General features: G+C 36.8%; 1 protein-coding gene across 1 annotated transcript in view; it reads right to left on the reverse strand.

Annotated features, from left to right (window-relative positions):
* The window catches only part of NDUFS4 (NADH dehydrogenase (ubiquinone) Fe-S protein 4, 18kDa (NADH-coenzyme Q reductase)), a 32,490-nt gene extending 19,123 nt beyond the window's left edge, over positions 1-13,367 (reverse strand). The window contains exons 1-2 of the mRNA XM_010140303.1: positions 13,288-13,367; positions 7,733-7,811 (exon numbers count right to left, since the gene is read on the reverse strand). Of these exons, the coding sequence (XP_010138605.1) occupies positions 7,733-7,811; positions 13,288-13,367 (159 nt within the window). The remainder of the gene's footprint in view (positions 1-7,732; positions 7,812-13,287) is intronic.
* Between the last annotated feature and the right edge of the window lie 5,176 nt (positions 13,368-18,543).

The following is an 18,543-nucleotide window of genomic DNA, read 5'->3' on the forward strand; positions in this document are numbered from 1 at the left end:
CCTACAGTGCTTGCTTCACAACACAAGAACTAAACTGCATATTAAAACTCTGGATCTGAACATCAGATGCTCTCTCCATGGTCCATGTCCCCACTTAACACAGGTTAATGTTCCTAGCTTGAGAAAGCAGCCCTCAAAGTAGTTCAAAGATACCTCATAAAAAGCCCTCAAGAAACAGAAGAGTATCTGGATCTATTTCACTACTGATCTTCTCAGTAAAAAGTGGTAGCACTGAAGAAGCACCAAGCTCTCTTGCAGCATGACCAAGATGCTGAAGGATGCCCACAGGATTACTTGGCTTTCCAGACAAGGAAAGGTTTTCCTTTCTGACTTGATAAAACGATTCGGCTAGAACTTCATGACTAGAATCAGCTTCCAAGTCTGTACAGAGAACTTTGTTACTGGGCTTGTATTTGTGTCTTAAAGCTACAACTTAGACATACTACAAAAATGCAGAAAGACACACTTGACTGAACAGAAAAGCAAGGACTCCTGTTCACTATTCCTGACAGGACAAGAATTCCTGCCATCTACAAAAATATTTTGTAACAGGGGATATTAATTTAGTTGTTCTAGAAAACGTTCAGGTAATGGTATTATTTCCAGAGAACACGAAAATACTATCTAGTCTTTAAAAAGCAAACCTACTAAACAAAACAGGTCCAAAAATTAAGCTACTTCTTACTCCTGTTTATTTCTAGACTATATCAATGGCTTGCTTTTATTCTTTCTAGCAGATTAGAACACTGCTTGCATATTTAGACTTAGAAAACCAAACAAGTATTTGCATGTTGAATAACCCTTTGGAAGCCAGCCAAAGTAAACACAGCAGAATAGTACTCCTTTAATTTGTCCTAAGCAGCCATCATAGCAAGCTCTTCAAAACTAGTATTCTTTGATAAAGAAATTAAATACTATGTAATGAAACAAAAAAAATGCCTGAATTCCGTTCAAAGAGACGTATTCTTTGACCCAGTGCTCCAGACTAAAGCCTTGAAATTCTTGCACAAGAATGCTGCATGAAGGAAGCCCAGACAAAACAGACACTCGAGATGTTAGAAAGTTGTGTAACCTCCATCTCAGACACTCCTCCTTCCAATACCCAGCAGAGATAGCACTACCATGCACCAGAAGAAAAGGCTCTCAGACAAAGGTATCCAAATGTTTTACCCTATCCTAAAACTAAAATAAACCTACAAAGATACCAGAGTGCAATTGCTGTCATTGAGACAACTATGTTACCACTTTATACAAGATTCTGGATGACTTGGAAAATGTGTAGTTTTCTGAAGAACAAAACTATCTCATGATGAAATTTAGTAATACAGCAATAATTATAAAGGTGATGGCAATTTCTTTACTTGGATTGTCAGAGTTATAGAAAACTTCTTTATTATGGGGAGTAACTTGTTGCCTGCAGACATTCTTACAGAAAGCTCTTTATCAGTATCCAGCCAGCCAGCTTTTCTAAACCACCGCAGGCTTCATCAAACTACAACTGCTTACAAAAACAAGTCGTAGCAAGAAGTACAGGCTGAATTGAGGTAGGATATTCCAACCAAAGAGAAACTTACTTGCCAAACAGCAAAATACAGTGAATTTGCTGTACTGAAAATATGTACAGAGCTAGATAATCTGGCAACTACACACACAGCTAGACCTGAGCTTGTGACCAAATGCAATTACCTTCCAAAACTATAAAGAAGAAATTCTTTGCCAAATTATGTAAATTAAAAACAAACAAAAAAAGGAACTTTTTTATAGATTAAGTTTTGCAGCAAAAACACAGATTCACAAATAAACTATCAGTGACTACAAAAAGTAAAAGCCTTCAGGTATTTAACTCTATGCAAGTCCACTCTTAAATTAGACACTTTTATTAAAGTAGATGTATATGTATTTTTACTTCTCTTTTGAATATTTTACTTTTATTGAAAGAATGCATTTAATTTTGAAGTAATTCTAGAATGAGATTTTATACTTTACCCTCTACACTGTGAACTAGTATCATTTACGTGTCAGACATCACAACTGCAGATGATCAAATGCAAACCAAACACTTAAGTACTGCATGAGAAGTGGAATGAGAGGACAAGACACACCATACTAAATATTTTATAAATCACCAGAAAACAACTCTTCCTTTCTCTTGAATCCCAAGTCAACACAGTTCAAATACTTGTCACCTGCTTATCTGAGACAGTTGTGACAGAAAAAAGTACTTCAGCTTCACATACAAGCCCATTTTGGCCAAAGCTAGAAATTGTTTCTCAAAACATACCTGCAAAGCAAAGGGTGGAAAAAACACTTTTATTAATCTCATTTTCATAAAATATTTTTTATTATTTTTCATTATTCTGAAGCAAAATGCACACTGTTGATCTAATTGAGAGAAAAAAAATTAGAAGGAATACAACCTAGAGGAGAAAAACGTAGTGGCTAGGGGGAGGGGATGACACCTGATACCCATCTGACACCCCCACCCACCCTGATTTCTATGCTGGTACCAAGCACCCTTTGAATATGACAACTCTGTATCACAGAGCCATACATAAAAGGCACACAAAAATCTGTAAGTTACATCCTTCATCTAATGAAGAATGCTGTCCTAAACTGAATCATTTACAGTAACCTGTGGAACAAATAGTGCAGCTAGAGTGGATTAAACAAAGAAAAGATTATTCTAAATTCTTTTATCCCATGACGTTGCTTTAGGAACAGATTGAACTCACCCTCAAGGAATACCCACAAAGGGTTAACAGCATTTTGAAAAACCAAAACATAGAACATCCAATATACCCTTATTATCTAACACAGTGGTAATGCTTGAGAATTCTTGGCTGAATAGTAGTTTCAAGAAAAGGAAATCTAGTAAGCCTGTCTTTAATAAATGCATGCTGCACCAAGTGTTTCTCTTCACCAAGTTCCAAAACCAGCTCCTATACACAGTCTTCAAATGAAATGTCACATTGTCTTGCACGTAATTTTATGACACGTTACTGCTCTGGTTTTCAGAGTAAAATATATTATACACTCTTGGTTCCTGGGAAAGGCTGGTAGCAATGAAAGACTTTAAAAGCTTGTTAAAGCTTGATTTGCTACGTCCTTTGTTTCACAGCATTATCAGATTGAGACTATCAGATTGAAATATGAAAAAGTTTCATATTTCAAAGTTTTCACTTGTGTATTTTATCTTAGGATGCAGTATTATCATTGTTTATTGTAGCAAAATCTATGCTTCTCTAATCAAACAAAGATTATACAATTTCACTAATTTCTTAACCTAGCCAAAGTTGGGATTTGGATGGTGAACAAACTATGACTCAATCCTGAAAACACTGTGTGATGTTTGCTACTAATACAGTCTTCAAAAAAAAAACATGGACTGGAGTGTTTCTGCAACTTCTTTGCTGAAGAGGTTAATGTTCCGAGATCCTATTAATACACCACAACTCCTGGCTTATCCAGTAGTAAACACAACAGACAGTGACTGCTACCTCTAGACAGCCAAGAGGAAGCTGCTAAGATTCTTGGTACCTACTTCTTGATAGGTATTAGAATCATAGTATCATTTAGGCTGGAAAAGACCCTTAAGATCATCGAGTCCAACCATAAACCTAACACTGCCAAGTCCATCACGTCACTAATCATCACATCTACAATTCTAAAGTCTCTTAAATAACTCCAGGGATGGTGATTCCACCACTTCCCAGGGCAGCCTGTTCCAATGCTTTACAACCCTTTCTGAAAAGAAATACTTTATAATATCCAATCCATTTCCTCTTGTCCTCTCACTTGCTCCTTGGGAGGAAAGATTGATACCCACCTCACTACAACCCCCCTTCAGGCTTTACTATAGTTCAGGTAGACAATATTTGCAGCCTTTCACTCATCCACTAAGTCCACTTATTAATCCACTTTGTCCAAGAGTGCTGCAGTATACAGCATTTAGTGCTCATTTTGATCTTTGTCTGAACTTCATCCTCAAAAGCAGTGTGGCCAGCAGATCAAGGGAGGTGATTCTGCCCCTCTACTCTGCTCTGGTAAGACATCACCTGGAGCACTGTGTTCAGATCTGGGGCCACCAGCATAAGAAAGATATGGACGGAGGTGAGTGGGTCCAGAGAAGGGCCACAAAGATGGTCAAGGGGCTGAAGCACCTCTCCTATGAGGACAGTCTGAGCTGAGGTTGTTCAGCCTGGAGAAGGCTCTGAAAAGACCTTATAGTGGCCTTCCAGTACTTAAAGGGGTCTTATAGGAAAGATGGCGAGGGACGGGATGTGTAGAGATAGGACAAGGGGCAATGATTTCAAACTGAAAAGGGGAGGTTTAGATTAGACATTAGGAAGAAGTTCTTCACTGTGAAGGTGGTGAGACACTGGAACAGGTTCCCCAGAGAAGTCGTGGATGACCCATATCTGGAAGTGTTCAAAGTCAGGTTGGATGGGGCTTTGAACTGCATGAGTTTTAGCTACAACAAACACCACTGATGCACCCCACTAACAACAATTTAAACAAATCACAATAATTTAAAACAGTTCAAACGCCCATTTTAGGCAAAGTTCATTGACACTTTTTATAATGATGATGGAAGCTAGCTACTCCATAGGCACAAACAGTCAAATCATTTGTAGTATCACCTGAGGGAGATTTGCTGCCAACAGCCTTTGTCCTTTATAGCCAAAATTTTCTAATGCAAGCAGGGTCTTGGAAGACTACTCTTCACACAGCTATTTGTCCAGTCTCTTGGAATATGACCTAATTGGTGGCCAGAGATTCAAAATGTGACGAAAGAACGAAATTTCTGTTTAGCTTTATTTTGTATATTATTTTCTTCAGATTTAAATGTTCATTAGAAGTTATTTTATCCAATATTCACTAAAAACAGCTAGTAACTGAGACAAAGATATCATTTCTTGGATGTGTTCTACATAAGCTGAGCATTTAACTCTTTTTACATTTTAGAGTCTCAGTTTTTTCTAATATGAAAAGTTAACGTAGTCTAGACTACTGTATTTTCTACTGTTTCATTAGAACTCATTTTTCTGTTGTATTCAACACATGCTCAGCTGCAGTAAGAAGGCATCTGACTACTACTTAATAATACAGTGTCAAGATGCCCCTCCCCCTTCTACTTCATTTGTGTTTCCCAGGACAAGGAATATTTTAGTACTTACAGAACCAAATGGGACTCTACAGAATTCAAAGAGTCCCTGTTGACCAAGTTCTAGCAGATCCATGTACACATAGGAATATACAGAACTGGAAACAGACAGATTAATTCAACTACTATACAAAGTTAGAAGTTTTCAATAACCACAGTGTTATCCTACTAGCCTTGTAAACTTGAGATCACAGAAGAGTTTCAAAAGAAGTTACAAGGAGAGAGGTAAGCAAGGAAAACCATATCCCATTTTACTAGGATATGCACGTGCAAACCACCAGTAAGGTGATGCCAGGCTTTAAAAAAAAGAAAAATGAAAGGATGACAAAGCCAACAAATCCATCAAAATATGATTTACTGGTATCTAACAATAGGATGCATATATCTGGCAGTAATATAAGAGGAGGGGTCTTTTTTAACTAGAAGTGAAGCATAAACTTCTGGAATACAGTTCAATTACAACTTGCATGAAAATGATTTTTTCATGCTAAGCAACATTGTTTGAAAAACCAGAAAATTCTATAATGTGTTAAATTAGTTTTAATGTGTTGTAAATATTCCTACTACCTAAGATTAGAAAACATGTTACAACATCCTAAAATAAATTAATACAGTAGTCTACTTTTTCATGAGGTTTAACATGTGTCTAGAGAGCTTCTCTTAAACCCGAAAGAGTCGAAAACCACATCAAACCTCTTTGTCAAGATTTTCCTTACTAATGGGATATAAATTTTTGCCCAATAACAGAACATAAATTATCAGCTATTTTATGTCATTATGGAAACTTCTTCGAAAACATAATTAAATCTACAAATGAAAATTTAAAAATAATATTCTAATTTTCTATCATCTTGTTTCAAGCCCTACAATAAACTCAGAAAAAAAAAATGTACATCTAGAATGTGCACCTACATGCACAACACTGTAGGAAAATACTATTCAGTCTGACATTTAACCTAATACTTGAAAGAACTGAAGATAAAATAATAATTTAGATACATGATATGTAACAAAATTAAACAAAATTATTCAATGGCTTCCACTATGAGGTCTCAAAAAAATCCCCAGCAACTGTGTGAGTGTCGTCAACTTATTGAGAACACAGGATATTAGAAATTACCACTTCATTTACAATACATTTACACTAACACTAAGAGAACAGAATAGCTGTATTTCAAATTAGTATCATTTTAACTCAGCTGGAAGTATAAACTCTCATAACTTAAGATAATGTATATTTAAATACAACATGGAAGATAGAAGAGCATTTATTTCGTGGGTTTATTTGCACTGTAGTTTCAGATCTATGTATCCACCAGCTGAGGTCACAATAGAGAAATGTGATACTGTAAATTCAAGTATTATAAAAACCTTAGGGTTTGGGGTTTTTTTTAAATGTTAAAGAAATAATCAAATGCAATTCATAAATCATTTAGGGAAATGAAGGTCGATTGACTTGGTGAATCTTACTTATATAGTGACTCGTGAATGCTTGTACATTAAATGAAATTTCCTGAATCCCAAGATTTGCAAGATAATATTGGTTGCTAGAATACAGTAATCTTTTTTCCTAATTTTTAAACCTACAATTATACTATTACTTTTTAAATTCAGAAAATAGTGTATTAAAATCCTGGATTTTTTACCTGTGAGTAACTACTACCTTTATATTAAAGGCATGAGGAAAAAATAGCCCCAAAGAGTTGTTAAAGCAGGTGTGTTTTTTCCAATAGCCTGTTAAACTTCAGCTGTCTGAACTTGTAGTTATCATTTCAAATGTTCAATTTATAAATACAAATTCCAAATACTTCTTATAGTTAATATAGTTTCAGGGATACAAGAAAGTACATAAAATATGAACTGTCTGGTACATGGGATGGGAATTTTTTTTCCCTGAAAATTCAAAAGTGATATGAAAACCAATGAAAACACATTCCCCCCCAGAAGTCTTACAAAAATTGTACTATTGAATAATGTAAACATAAGTGTCAGGTTGCATCTAGAGTACCAGACCACACATTACGGAAGAACTTACAAGAAAAGATTGCCAAATTTCTGATCTGCTACTGATTAGCAGAAGAATGTTATGCATTTGTTCCTAGTTGTAATCTAACCTTCATGCATATTCAAAAGCTAGAGTATATGCGCGTAGTAACAATAACCTTGCATGATGCTTCTTTACTTAGTTTCTTTAGTAATATGGGTCCTAATGAACATAATTTCAGGAAGAGGGCAAACACTGTATAATTTCAGTACACAGAAAATACATCCAGATTTCAAAAAGAAAAAACTTGTTATAAATTACAGCTCATACTGGTCCTTGGCCATAATATAATAACAATGAACAAGGTACTCATCATTTTATATCGCTTAACACTTCGAATGCTGTATTTCCTTCACATACTTATGTTTTACTGCTGTTCTCCTTTTAAAATATATGAAGGATTGTTTCTTTGTACACATTTATACGGCTTTCCTAGAAGAACGTAGAATACCATACTGAATGCCTATTGTGCAGAAATAACCCTGAAGGCTGTATCATAGCAGTACGCAGTAGAAAATCCTTACCAATTTTTCATCAACTGTGATGAGTTGCGTGTCTCGAGTTTGGTCCTGTGCCAGCCGCCATGTGGAAGTGCTCAGTGACCTGTGGTGCAAGACTTGAAGTTAAAAAATGATTCATGCAATGAGAAAATAGAGGCAGACAAATCTTACATAAACAAGTTACTTTAACAATATCCGTCTTGTAAAAAAAATTGAAGAGGGAGAGATGAGGGCACAAAAATCCTTTTTCTCCCCAATTAGTTCTGTCTGCTGAGTTTTTGGCAGACTCCCATTTAGCAGTTCACAACAGGCTGCACTTTATGTCAGCCTACAGGCTAGGCTCTCTGTCACAGAGAGACTGCCAGTGGCAAGGACTGTACTGCTCTATATGAATGTACAGTAGCTGGTTTGTCACGAACTGACAGAAAAATACAAGGCTGCTGCAAGCATTCTGGAACTCTGATCCTTAAAATCATGGCAGGAGAGGAAAAAAAACCCCAGATCTATTTGTAATGGTAAAGCTCCAGTTCTACAGTTCAACAACAGAATATTGTTGAATATTATTGTTTTTTAAAATATTAGCATGTTAGAAATTAAAAACAAACTAACAAACAAACAAACCAAATAAAAAAACAACAAAACAAACCCTAAACTGGTAATTCAAACAAAAATTTCTGGTTTTGAGCAGGCAAAGCTCACAGTTATTTTGCTTCATTTCTAAATCAGTATGGGTCAGCTTATTTGTTTCCAAGAAATATGATTAATCTTCTTGTGTAATTACTAAATCTGTACAGTACAGACAGAAACACAGACCCCAATTCCACATCACAAATTAAGTAAAATTTGCCCTTCGTTTGCATTATGTCACTAACATCAGGATTGGGCCCTTTGAGTACAAACCATGTTTTGGCAAAATAACGCAACAACAAGTGAAACGAGCAAAGAAGCCCAATTCTCTGAGCTAATAGTGTGCTTCACATTTAATTAAGGTCATTTTAAACAAATGAAGCACAAAATGCAACAATATAGACAAGTGAACTGTAAAAGGGACTAAACCACTTTAGTTTCAACTGTTGTTTGGAAGATTACCTAATTTGGGAAGCCAGACATGCTTGCAGATGCAAATGAACATTGAGATTTTGCCTGTGGGATACTTAAAACCATACTCCTGGTAACTTAATGCTATTGGTAACGTTTACCTAAGTCTCGAGGAAACCATCCATAAGTACTGTCTTTAAAAACACCACAGCTTTTAAAGTCCAATTCAAAGACTTCCAGAAAATTTGCAGTACTATCCAAAGTAACACCTCCCCACATAAACTATAACTGTTAAATAGTCAATAATATGGAAGGTGTCTCAGGACCAGGCAGCTTGCACATAATCATTCAAAACCTGTAGAATTAAGAGTGTATCTTCTACCACATTCTACTAAGCCACAGAAGCATGCAAGACCTAACTGGGGCAACAGTCTCGGTAATGCATGGATCTACCATGTCTTCTAATCTCAAATCCCTCTAATTTTTGTCACTTCTGGTGAGAATGCATTTGAAAGTATCAACATAATCATTTAATTAATCTGGCTGCATTGGATTTAACACACTAACTAAACAAGCCTTCAATTTTCAGACAAGAACAGCATGGTAGATTTTTTAGGAGGTAAAAGCTACACTAGAAAGGAATTTCAAGTTAGTGACCATAAAGAAAGCCACAAGAATCTCATAAAACTAAGCAACTAGAACAAAGTTCAGTTCAGTAATATTTCAAATGCAGATTCCCACATATCCATACTTCTAATGCTGATTATACTCTACTAAATTACCTTCCATTTGCCAATAACAACTTAAAAAAAAAATCTCCACATCATGAAAAACAAACTCAAAGCACAAAATTTACAGAATCACTCAACTTTGTGACACGGCCAGACACATCTACTCCTATTTAAAATCATAAAATCTGCCTGGAAGGGTACTCCGCAGAAGAAGATGCAGTATTCAAGTGCAAGAGAGGACAAGAATTTCATAAACGTTGAAATGATAACTACTATGTCAGCTCCAAATCTCTGTCCCATAGAGCTTCTGGCTCAACACAGCTGTCATTTTTTAATTTCTACATGAAAAACAATACATCACAAAAACAAAACAGACAGACACCGCAGTATGCTACAAGTAATTGCTCTGCAGTCATTCAGAAGAGCTCTTCAGAGCTTTCAGAACATCAGCACTACACTTGAGTTCCAGTGGTAAGTAGCTGAAGGCACAAAATATTGAACTTTAAACAAGTCAAAAACATTGTAATAGGAAAACGAGCTTCTCCTCTGCTCCAGGAATTTTAGTGTCAAAGTAGTGTTCTGCAGGTATTCTAGAATTTCATGTAATACAGTGTTTGCTACACTACTTAATATATGGCCAAAGAAGGACATTTGATTATGCACTCAAATTGGTCCTTTCTGGATAGAAAATAATCAAGAAGTTCAAGAAATTCCCGGAATCCTGCTCTCTGGAGAAGTCTGATGAATATGTAAAGATTTGAGTATGCCATTATTCAAGCAATAAGGCTGACCAGAATAACATCTTTTTCTTGTAATATAAATGCAATTTGGAACAAAATTTAGCACAATTCAGTTTGAATTTCATTGAGCTTTTTTGGGGTTTGCTTGGGTTTTTTTTTTCATGTTTTGGTTTGGTTTGGGGTTTTTTGTAATTTGGAAAGGCATCAACCCGCTTTGGGAAGTATAAACGCCACGTCCTTCAAAATGATTTCCACTCAGTACTGTGTCATTTGACATAGTTTTTTACTCAGATGATTGTTTATTTTGGAAATTCCTGTATTTGCGGAAAAATAAAATTAGAGAGATTTCATACCATTCTAGCTAATAGGAAAGAGCAGGGTAAAAATTCTACGGGATTAAACATGGGCAGAATCTCTGAGGTGCCTCTATACCGTATACAAAGGAAACTGATTCTTTTTCCATCGGGTGTCTGTCAACTGGGAAAAATTGCAAGGAATCACACCTTAGAGTTGTATATGATGCTTTAGCTCTTCTTCTGCAAATGCAGACAAGACGGTTTACTAACCCAAGTCAAATTCTGCTCCTCCTACTCATTTCTCAAAGCTATTTCCCTTGACTATACCATTCTGGAAAAAGCCCAGATGTTACTGGAATTTGCAACCTCGTACATTTCTTGAATGCCCAACCTTCTGTCCATCCTTGGATTGTAATGAGTTGGAAAGAACACACTTTCCTCAAGAGCTGCGTATTTGAAAAGTGGTTGAAAATTGGCATTTGGACTAGAGTAAGAATGTGAACCTTAAGTCTGTGGAGGTCTCTCTGTGTAAAGACACATAAACCAACAGTTTTGCTTTAAAAATGACAGGCTGTTGATGTTTCTACTTTTAGCATCTCTCACAGAGAAATAACCTGCAGCTTAAAAATACCAGCAACTCTGAAATATCATGCAAGTTGAATACTACCATTTAAAAGTTAATAGAAAGTGTTACTTCATTCACAGAGTGCTTGTTTAATTTTCAACAGGTTTCACTGCAAGCTTGTTCCTAATGTCAAGCATTTAACTGAGGAGATAACCAGGAAACAGACTTCTTTCACACAATTGTCTCTTCAAACTCCCACTACAAGTATAATTTCATCACTCAAGTTTCCCCTTAGAAACGGTATAAACTTTACAACATTTGTTTCACCATCAAATTAAATGAACGTGCAATCTAAATCACTGAAGTGACCACTAAATTTAAATCTTTTACTTGTCCTCAACAGCAAAGCAATTGTCACAACATTTCCAGTTAATATTTGCCTCTGCCCACATCCACCTTGACCTTTAGGTAGCTTTTGTGATGGATGAAATTGTAGAAGTATAAACCATACTTTTAACTGTTCCATTTTCATAAGGTTCTCCTACTTTCTTCTACTACTGACCTCTGGAAAGGTAATCTGCTTTCTTCCTTTCTCTTTGTAAGCTAGATGGGCTCACATTACTTCATTTTGCCTCTTTTTGATACTTACACTTTATTTTTTCTTGTCAAACATCTTGGCATGAGGCCTTAAGAGCAGCAAGTTCCATTTCCTACCCTGTTCCAAAAATAATCAAACTTTCTGTACACAGAATATTTTAAATAATAAGAATTATATTGCTGGTCTATTTATTAAGTTCAGAAACTACACATTAAGTTTTATACTTTTTAATAGCTAGCAACAACAAAGCCTACTATGTTCTAGGATCATTAATATCCCATTCAAAACACAGATCAGACAAACCTCCTTCACAGTTACTACCCAATAAACAAAATGTGATGAGACTCCAAGCTCGTCACAGCTCCACTGTGGATCTGGCCAAACGTTTTTCTTACAGTGAGCTCCCTAGTGATAAATAAACAAGCTGTTAAATGTAAAAGCCTGGATTTATTAGAAGTTAGAGCCTTTTAAAACAAAACCCCTTCAAAATTACATAGACAAAAGTAAAATTAAGGTTTATAACAAAAAGTCATCCATGTCCTTTATGATCTTGCAGATAAGTTTCCACAGTATCCCACATTCATGTATGTGGCTAATTCAACCTTATATAACCAACCTTTCACAAGGGTTCCTAAAAAGTTTTTCTTTCATCAAGGAGGCCTGGCTATATAGCTGGTGAACACACCACACGTAGTCCCCAGGGACTCAGACAGCAAGTCTCCTCTTGATGAAGTTTTTCTTTCTGGGCCTCTTCCTTCAGATGCAACTGGCATCAAACTCCTCCTTCTCAAGTATATTCTGTCTCTCAAATCTCCTAGTTACGCTGTTAATGGAAGATTCCTTCTTTGTTCTTTATATGTAAGTCTATCACACAAATATGGAGGTGTTTCCACAAACACAGATAACTCAGCATGAATGGAGAGCAGCTCCTTTGGTTGCAGAGACTTCCACTCAGCTTCTCATTTGGTTTGCAATCATGAAAGTGGTATTTTCTCCCTACTCTGTGACATTATGCTGGGCATTTAAATTCCTTAAACTTGATCTATATGATCCTGTATCATCATTTTACACTGTATAATAATTTCTATTATTTATTCTAAATTCTTTGTACTTATTTCTACAGTTCACTTAAAATGTATTTTTGTATAATACAATTCTGTCTTTATCATCGATCTGATCACAGTCCAGCTTCAGCATGAACTCTACTTTAATATCTGCTATAAAACAACTAACTTGTAATTATATTTCTGGGTTCCAGTACTAGGAATTTTAAAAAGGGTAACACCACTTTTTCTTCCACACTGTAGAGATCTTTAGAGAGGTATCATAGACCTGAATGTTGTATCTAGACTGGCTTATGGCTACAACTTGTTATTTTAGAATCCCACAGTAAATCGAGATGTCTTTTATCTGTGTAGAGAGACAGGAGTAGATATTTGGCAAAGACCACACTTCACGGTCTTATTAAACACTTGTAAAAATACTCTTACATTAGATCAGTAACACGGAATGAATTAATGATGACTACTCGTGAAAATGTGAATTTATAGAGTTCAAAAATTTCTGTATGTATTGCGTATCCTGGAAACTTAAATACTGTGATCGTCTAACCATGTGTCTTCCACAAGAAGTGCATACTCCTCTTCTACTGTCATCTGCTCTTCCACTGAAGTCACAAATGTGTACCACATCTCTGGTATGGGAATGGAGGAGTCCGCTAAGAAGCCAGTGGAAGTTCTTCAGTCTTCTCTACAAAATTCATACCAGTATCAGGTCTCTTGACCATCCTATGCCTCTGTGGGATAAGGACACAGCAGAGTTCCTTGTTGCAGGGAACATACTTAGGTCTCCTCTTCCCTTCTTACATTAGAGGCCCACGCTCTGCTGATGTCATTAATCAGTTCTGTTGAACTGGAGGAACCAAAGAGTAAAAAAGTGCACACTGAAATTCTCTTATGATATCAGGGTGAAGTATGTTAAGGCACCTGACCTTGAACATTTATCTTGGTAGTTTTAGCTATCCATATTCAATCTCTAAAACTCAGCAGATCTGAACTTCTTAAATATCTGCGAAATAACGTATGTTCAACCCCTATAAGCTTTTGATTTTAACTAGGTAAACAGAAAAATAAAGGTAAGCTTTACAGAAGAGTGTGCCTGCCACAAAGCCTCTGGAAATGTCATAAACTATCCCCTATAAGCCTACTGGAAGACAAGAAGCAGCCATATTTACAAAGTATAAAATTTGCCATCTACGAAGAGCAATGCTGTGACTGGCATGCTGCACAACACCTAGACATGAAAACTTGTATTTACATGATCTAATTCAGTAGCTCAGATTTAATTCTTTGCACAAAAATAAGGTTCCTTAACCTCTTTCTGCAACACATCTGACTGATCTATTAGCACCCCCTTTTGGTCAACTCTTGGAGATATGTAAAGAAGACCAGATATCACAGCATAGGTAATCAGATCACAACACAGAGATGAAACAAAATCTTGAAGAAAACCCGATGTGCCTCATGAAAAATGAAGGCAGTCACTGAGAAGTAAATCTAAATGGTGCATCAAGTATATTGAATGACCAGAGCACCAGTAGGTGTGAATATACATACATGCAGAAGCAGAAGCCATGATGAACCATTCAATACATTGAACAGATAATCATTCTTAGAAAACCAGTCATTTTTTAATTATTATGACATTTATCAATAATAATATAAGCTTCACAGCGTACAGCCATGAATTCCGAACAAACATAGAAACACTGACAATTCAGAATTTCCACAGCATTCAACCTAGTCACACACTACAATTAAACAAATCAGTATAAAGTTCTGTCATGTAAGATACAGACATTAATGATTGCCTGTTATACAATCTGAAATCATTACAGATCACAGTATTCAGCCCCACTATAATACATTTTTATAAAGACAACTTGTAAGAAATTAACTTTAAACAGAGTGGGAATAATACTTCCTTGGTCTTAGATTCACTATTGTAATTAAAGTAATAAAGACTTACAGAGTCCATGTATTTTATTTTTACAGGATACATTTAACTACTTTTATTACTTCACAACATAAAAAAATACAGAATATAATGCCAACTACTGCCTATGGAGACCATGTAGTTCTATTTGTAGTATGAACTGAATGAGAAAATTTTAAGTTTGGAGGAAAAGCAACTTCGCTATTGATAAATAGTTACATTCTCAAGATAATATTGGCACATCATGATTTTCCCTTTGCCTACAAAATGATGCTAAATTACAAACACAGTAAATTATGTTTCTGAATGGATGAAAGGAATACAAATTAATTTACTCTAATGAAATTTCTGTATTAAGTTAGAAAAAACCAATCAAAATTGAAACAGAAATATATAAACACTGCTTCTACTTGCTAAAAAGTTCATATGCAAAATATTTTTTCTTGCCCAGGTGTGTGTTTGGAAAACAGGGCAGGAACTGATTGTGCTTTGCTGCTAGGCAAATCTGCATTATGAAAAGGAGCAAGGGTCATACCAATCTACTGAATAAACATGAAAATAACTTTAAACATTTGACCTGTGGCTTGTAACTTAAGTGTGCATCTTCAAAGCTAAAGCTAAGTTCATCTGCCTTTAGAAATATTAAATAAGTTAAACTTTCATTTAGTAAATACTTTATTAAGTAGAAAACAATAAAATTTTAGTTATTTTAGGTTCTACTTTAATTATCCCACAGACAGGAAAATGCTATTGACACACCTACGGACAACAAAGCCATCAGCTGAATCATAGCACTATGCAAACACAGCCTCAGTCCTTCCAGAACTACCACACGTCCAGAGCACTAGTCACTCCTGACACTCCAGTTAAGGCCCAGGACAAAAGTCAGCTCCATTAAGACATTGCTTGAGTTGCCCACCATCAGCTTCCCTCATTTAACTACCTTTCTCAGGGTCAACAAGGAATGAGGAAGGTTAGCTCTGACTTAGTCCTGAGCCTGCACTGTCCCAACAACAAGGCCTATGTGAGCTGCTCTCTAGCCAGCTAAGACAGTTGACAGCACCAAGCACACAACGAAGACCAGCACAACCTTTCAGAAGGCTCTACAACAGCCTGACAGTAAGCATAGGCAGGCTCAACCTAATCCTGCAGAGCTACACAGGTCTCTCCATCACGCTTTTGAGTGCTATGCCTTGTATAAGCATTAATTAGATGCGTAGAGGCACGGCATAAGCATACACACCACGAAAACAACTTGAGCTGAGGAATAGTTCAGGCAAAAACCCAGAGCTAGCTCTGGCTCAAGTCACTGGCAAGCAAGCCTCCACATCCTGAAAAAGTTCTCTGCAAGTCCCAGGCTAATACCAGACTGTTTCTCAATGCGCTTGGATGAAAACTCAGTCATTATTTGCATCTAAACTTCTGAACAAAGTCACGTCAGTGCTTCTAGACCGCCATATGCATGTGACTCAAAGTACGCCACTGGTGTCTCCCAGATTACAGCAAACAGACTAGAAAAACTCTTCAGAGAGGGGCTGAATATGTTAAGAATAAAATTACCCCCAAATATACAATTATTTTTCTAGTAGAAATCATAAAACTCGTAATGAAAGGAGATTTGGTGGACTACCTTCACAACAATAGAATACATAATTTATAAGATGCACATCTGATGTCAGGTGACAGAAGCTCTGAACTACTGCCACCTGAACAGCTGCAGATCAGCAATTCTATTACATGCTACTCTCCAAATCAGAAGACCTAATCTTGGAAATTAACCTTGGATCACAATCTGAGAACAGCAGGTTCCCCATGAAACAGTGGAAACCTCTTGTAGGCTAGTCAGCCAAAAGGCAAATAATACCAGAAATGCTGCACAGCACAGATCAACTATCAACTGAAGTTTACATTATCTAATTAATTTAAAAAGGAAGAGGGAAAAGTTATGGAGGGAGTAAAGGCAAAATACACAGGTGACATATTTGCTCTGTTCATGCTTTCTAAATGTCAAACACATACCCACACATACACATTCAGGCATTCATACAACTAGACAACAGCTAAAAACTGTGCACTCTTTATAGTAAGAACAACAAAAGTCAAAGGGTTTAATTCCAAAACTGTGAGGAATGAAACTAATGTTCCACAACCCACCTCTGTCTTAGGGAAGTTTATGCATTTTGAACAAGAGCCTTTGAATCATGCAAAATCAAACAAAAAAAATGAGTAAGGATTCCTCTGTGTTTGCAAATTGGTTTATGGCAGTCCTGTATTTCATCCCTGTCTTTTCCTCTTGATTTAACCTCTCTATTTGACTGCACTTACAGGCTTAAGTAATATTTACTCTCATGATCGATGGTAACAGCAAGGTCTGTAAAACATGGCATATAAATACAGACAACTTTTTAAAATTCCCTCAAACACTTAAACTGTCCACTGCTGAATTAAAACTAGAATACAAAACAGAATTCTTTAAAGTGTTACTGAAAAACTACATTTTAGTTTATAAGGGTTCATAAAAGTCAATGAAGCTATTTGGTATTAAGCCTCAGTTGTTGCGGAGCTATGACGAAAAATGTATTTAAGAGCTATCTGTTTATGTTTGTAGTACTTCATAAAAACCACTTAGAGACAGCCAAATGCCTCACAAATGGAATGTGACAAACAGAAACAGGTCAATTTTCAGAACCGTATGCTCTCAGCCATTGTTCTAAATGAGAATGGGATAATCTAACTAGTATTATTGCGTATGATTTTATTTCACACTTAGTCAATGTTGCCTTGTCTCAGACACCTTACTCTTCAGTTTCTTTCCCAACACCAAGCCTTTGTCCTCAACAGCCATTCCACAGTTACCAGACACCTTAGCTACTCTCCCTTGTACCATGCACCTTAATCACACCACAGCCCATTTTTCAATTCTTCTGCCAGTCATTCCTTTGACAGATTTCCAACTTCCTTTTCACACGTGTCTGAGTGGAACAACCTCCCTGATATTTCAATAAATCTTTGCCTACCAAGTTACATGCAGAGAAGATACACCAATGATGTCATCTCACATGCAAGAACAGAATGTGAGTTTTCAAGTCAGCTTGTCTTCTAATATTAACAGTCTGAAGACAAACTCTGTCAGACCATGTATCTGGACCCTAAGGGCACTAACAGGTCTTAATGGCCATGATCAGCCTCATCCAGGGCCTCCGTGAACATCCCCTGCCTGTGGCCTTGGAGCTCCATTTAAGCTCACCTCTGGCTCTTCAGCCCTTGCCTGAGAGACATCATTAAGTGTACTCGTCTCCAGCCCTGGCTCTGGCTTCTCTCTCTGCACCTGGCAAGACCCCTCACCTAAGCCGCAGTATGATGCCAGTCCTGTTCAGACTGTTGCCTGTATGGGCTTTAGACATGTTGCAGCTTGTCTCCAAACTTGTCTCTGGTTCCTTTCACTCCTGACTGGACTCCCTGAAGACACCCTGAGCCTCACTTCTGACTTCACTATGCCTGGAACTGTTGATGGACCTTATTATCAGCACCCAACTCTCACCATGTATAGATGCTATGGGACTGTGCCCTGGAATGAAAGCATGTCCCTGTTAAGTTCACCCTCAGCTTCCAGCTTGCCTTACCTTCAAGAGCAGCCAGCTCTTGCTGCTCTCTGACACTCTGCTAGTGATTAATTCATAGACTCATAGAATCATCTGGTTGGAAGACAACTTGAAGATCATCGAGTCCAACCGTTCACCCTGCACGGCCAGGGTCCCTAAACCATGTCCCTCAGCACTAAATCCACATGGTTTTTAAACACCTCCAGGGATGGGGACTCCACCACCTCCCTGGGTAGGCTGTTTCAATGCTTTACAATCCTCCCTGTAAAGA

This window comes from Buceros rhinoceros, unplaced genomic scaffold (assembly GCF_000710305.1).
Source record: "Buceros rhinoceros silvestris isolate BGI_N320 unplaced genomic scaffold, ASM71030v1 scaffold4390, whole genome shotgun sequence".
In the NCBI taxonomy this organism is placed as follows: domain Eukaryota; kingdom Metazoa; phylum Chordata; class Aves; order Bucerotiformes; family Bucerotidae; genus Buceros; species Buceros rhinoceros.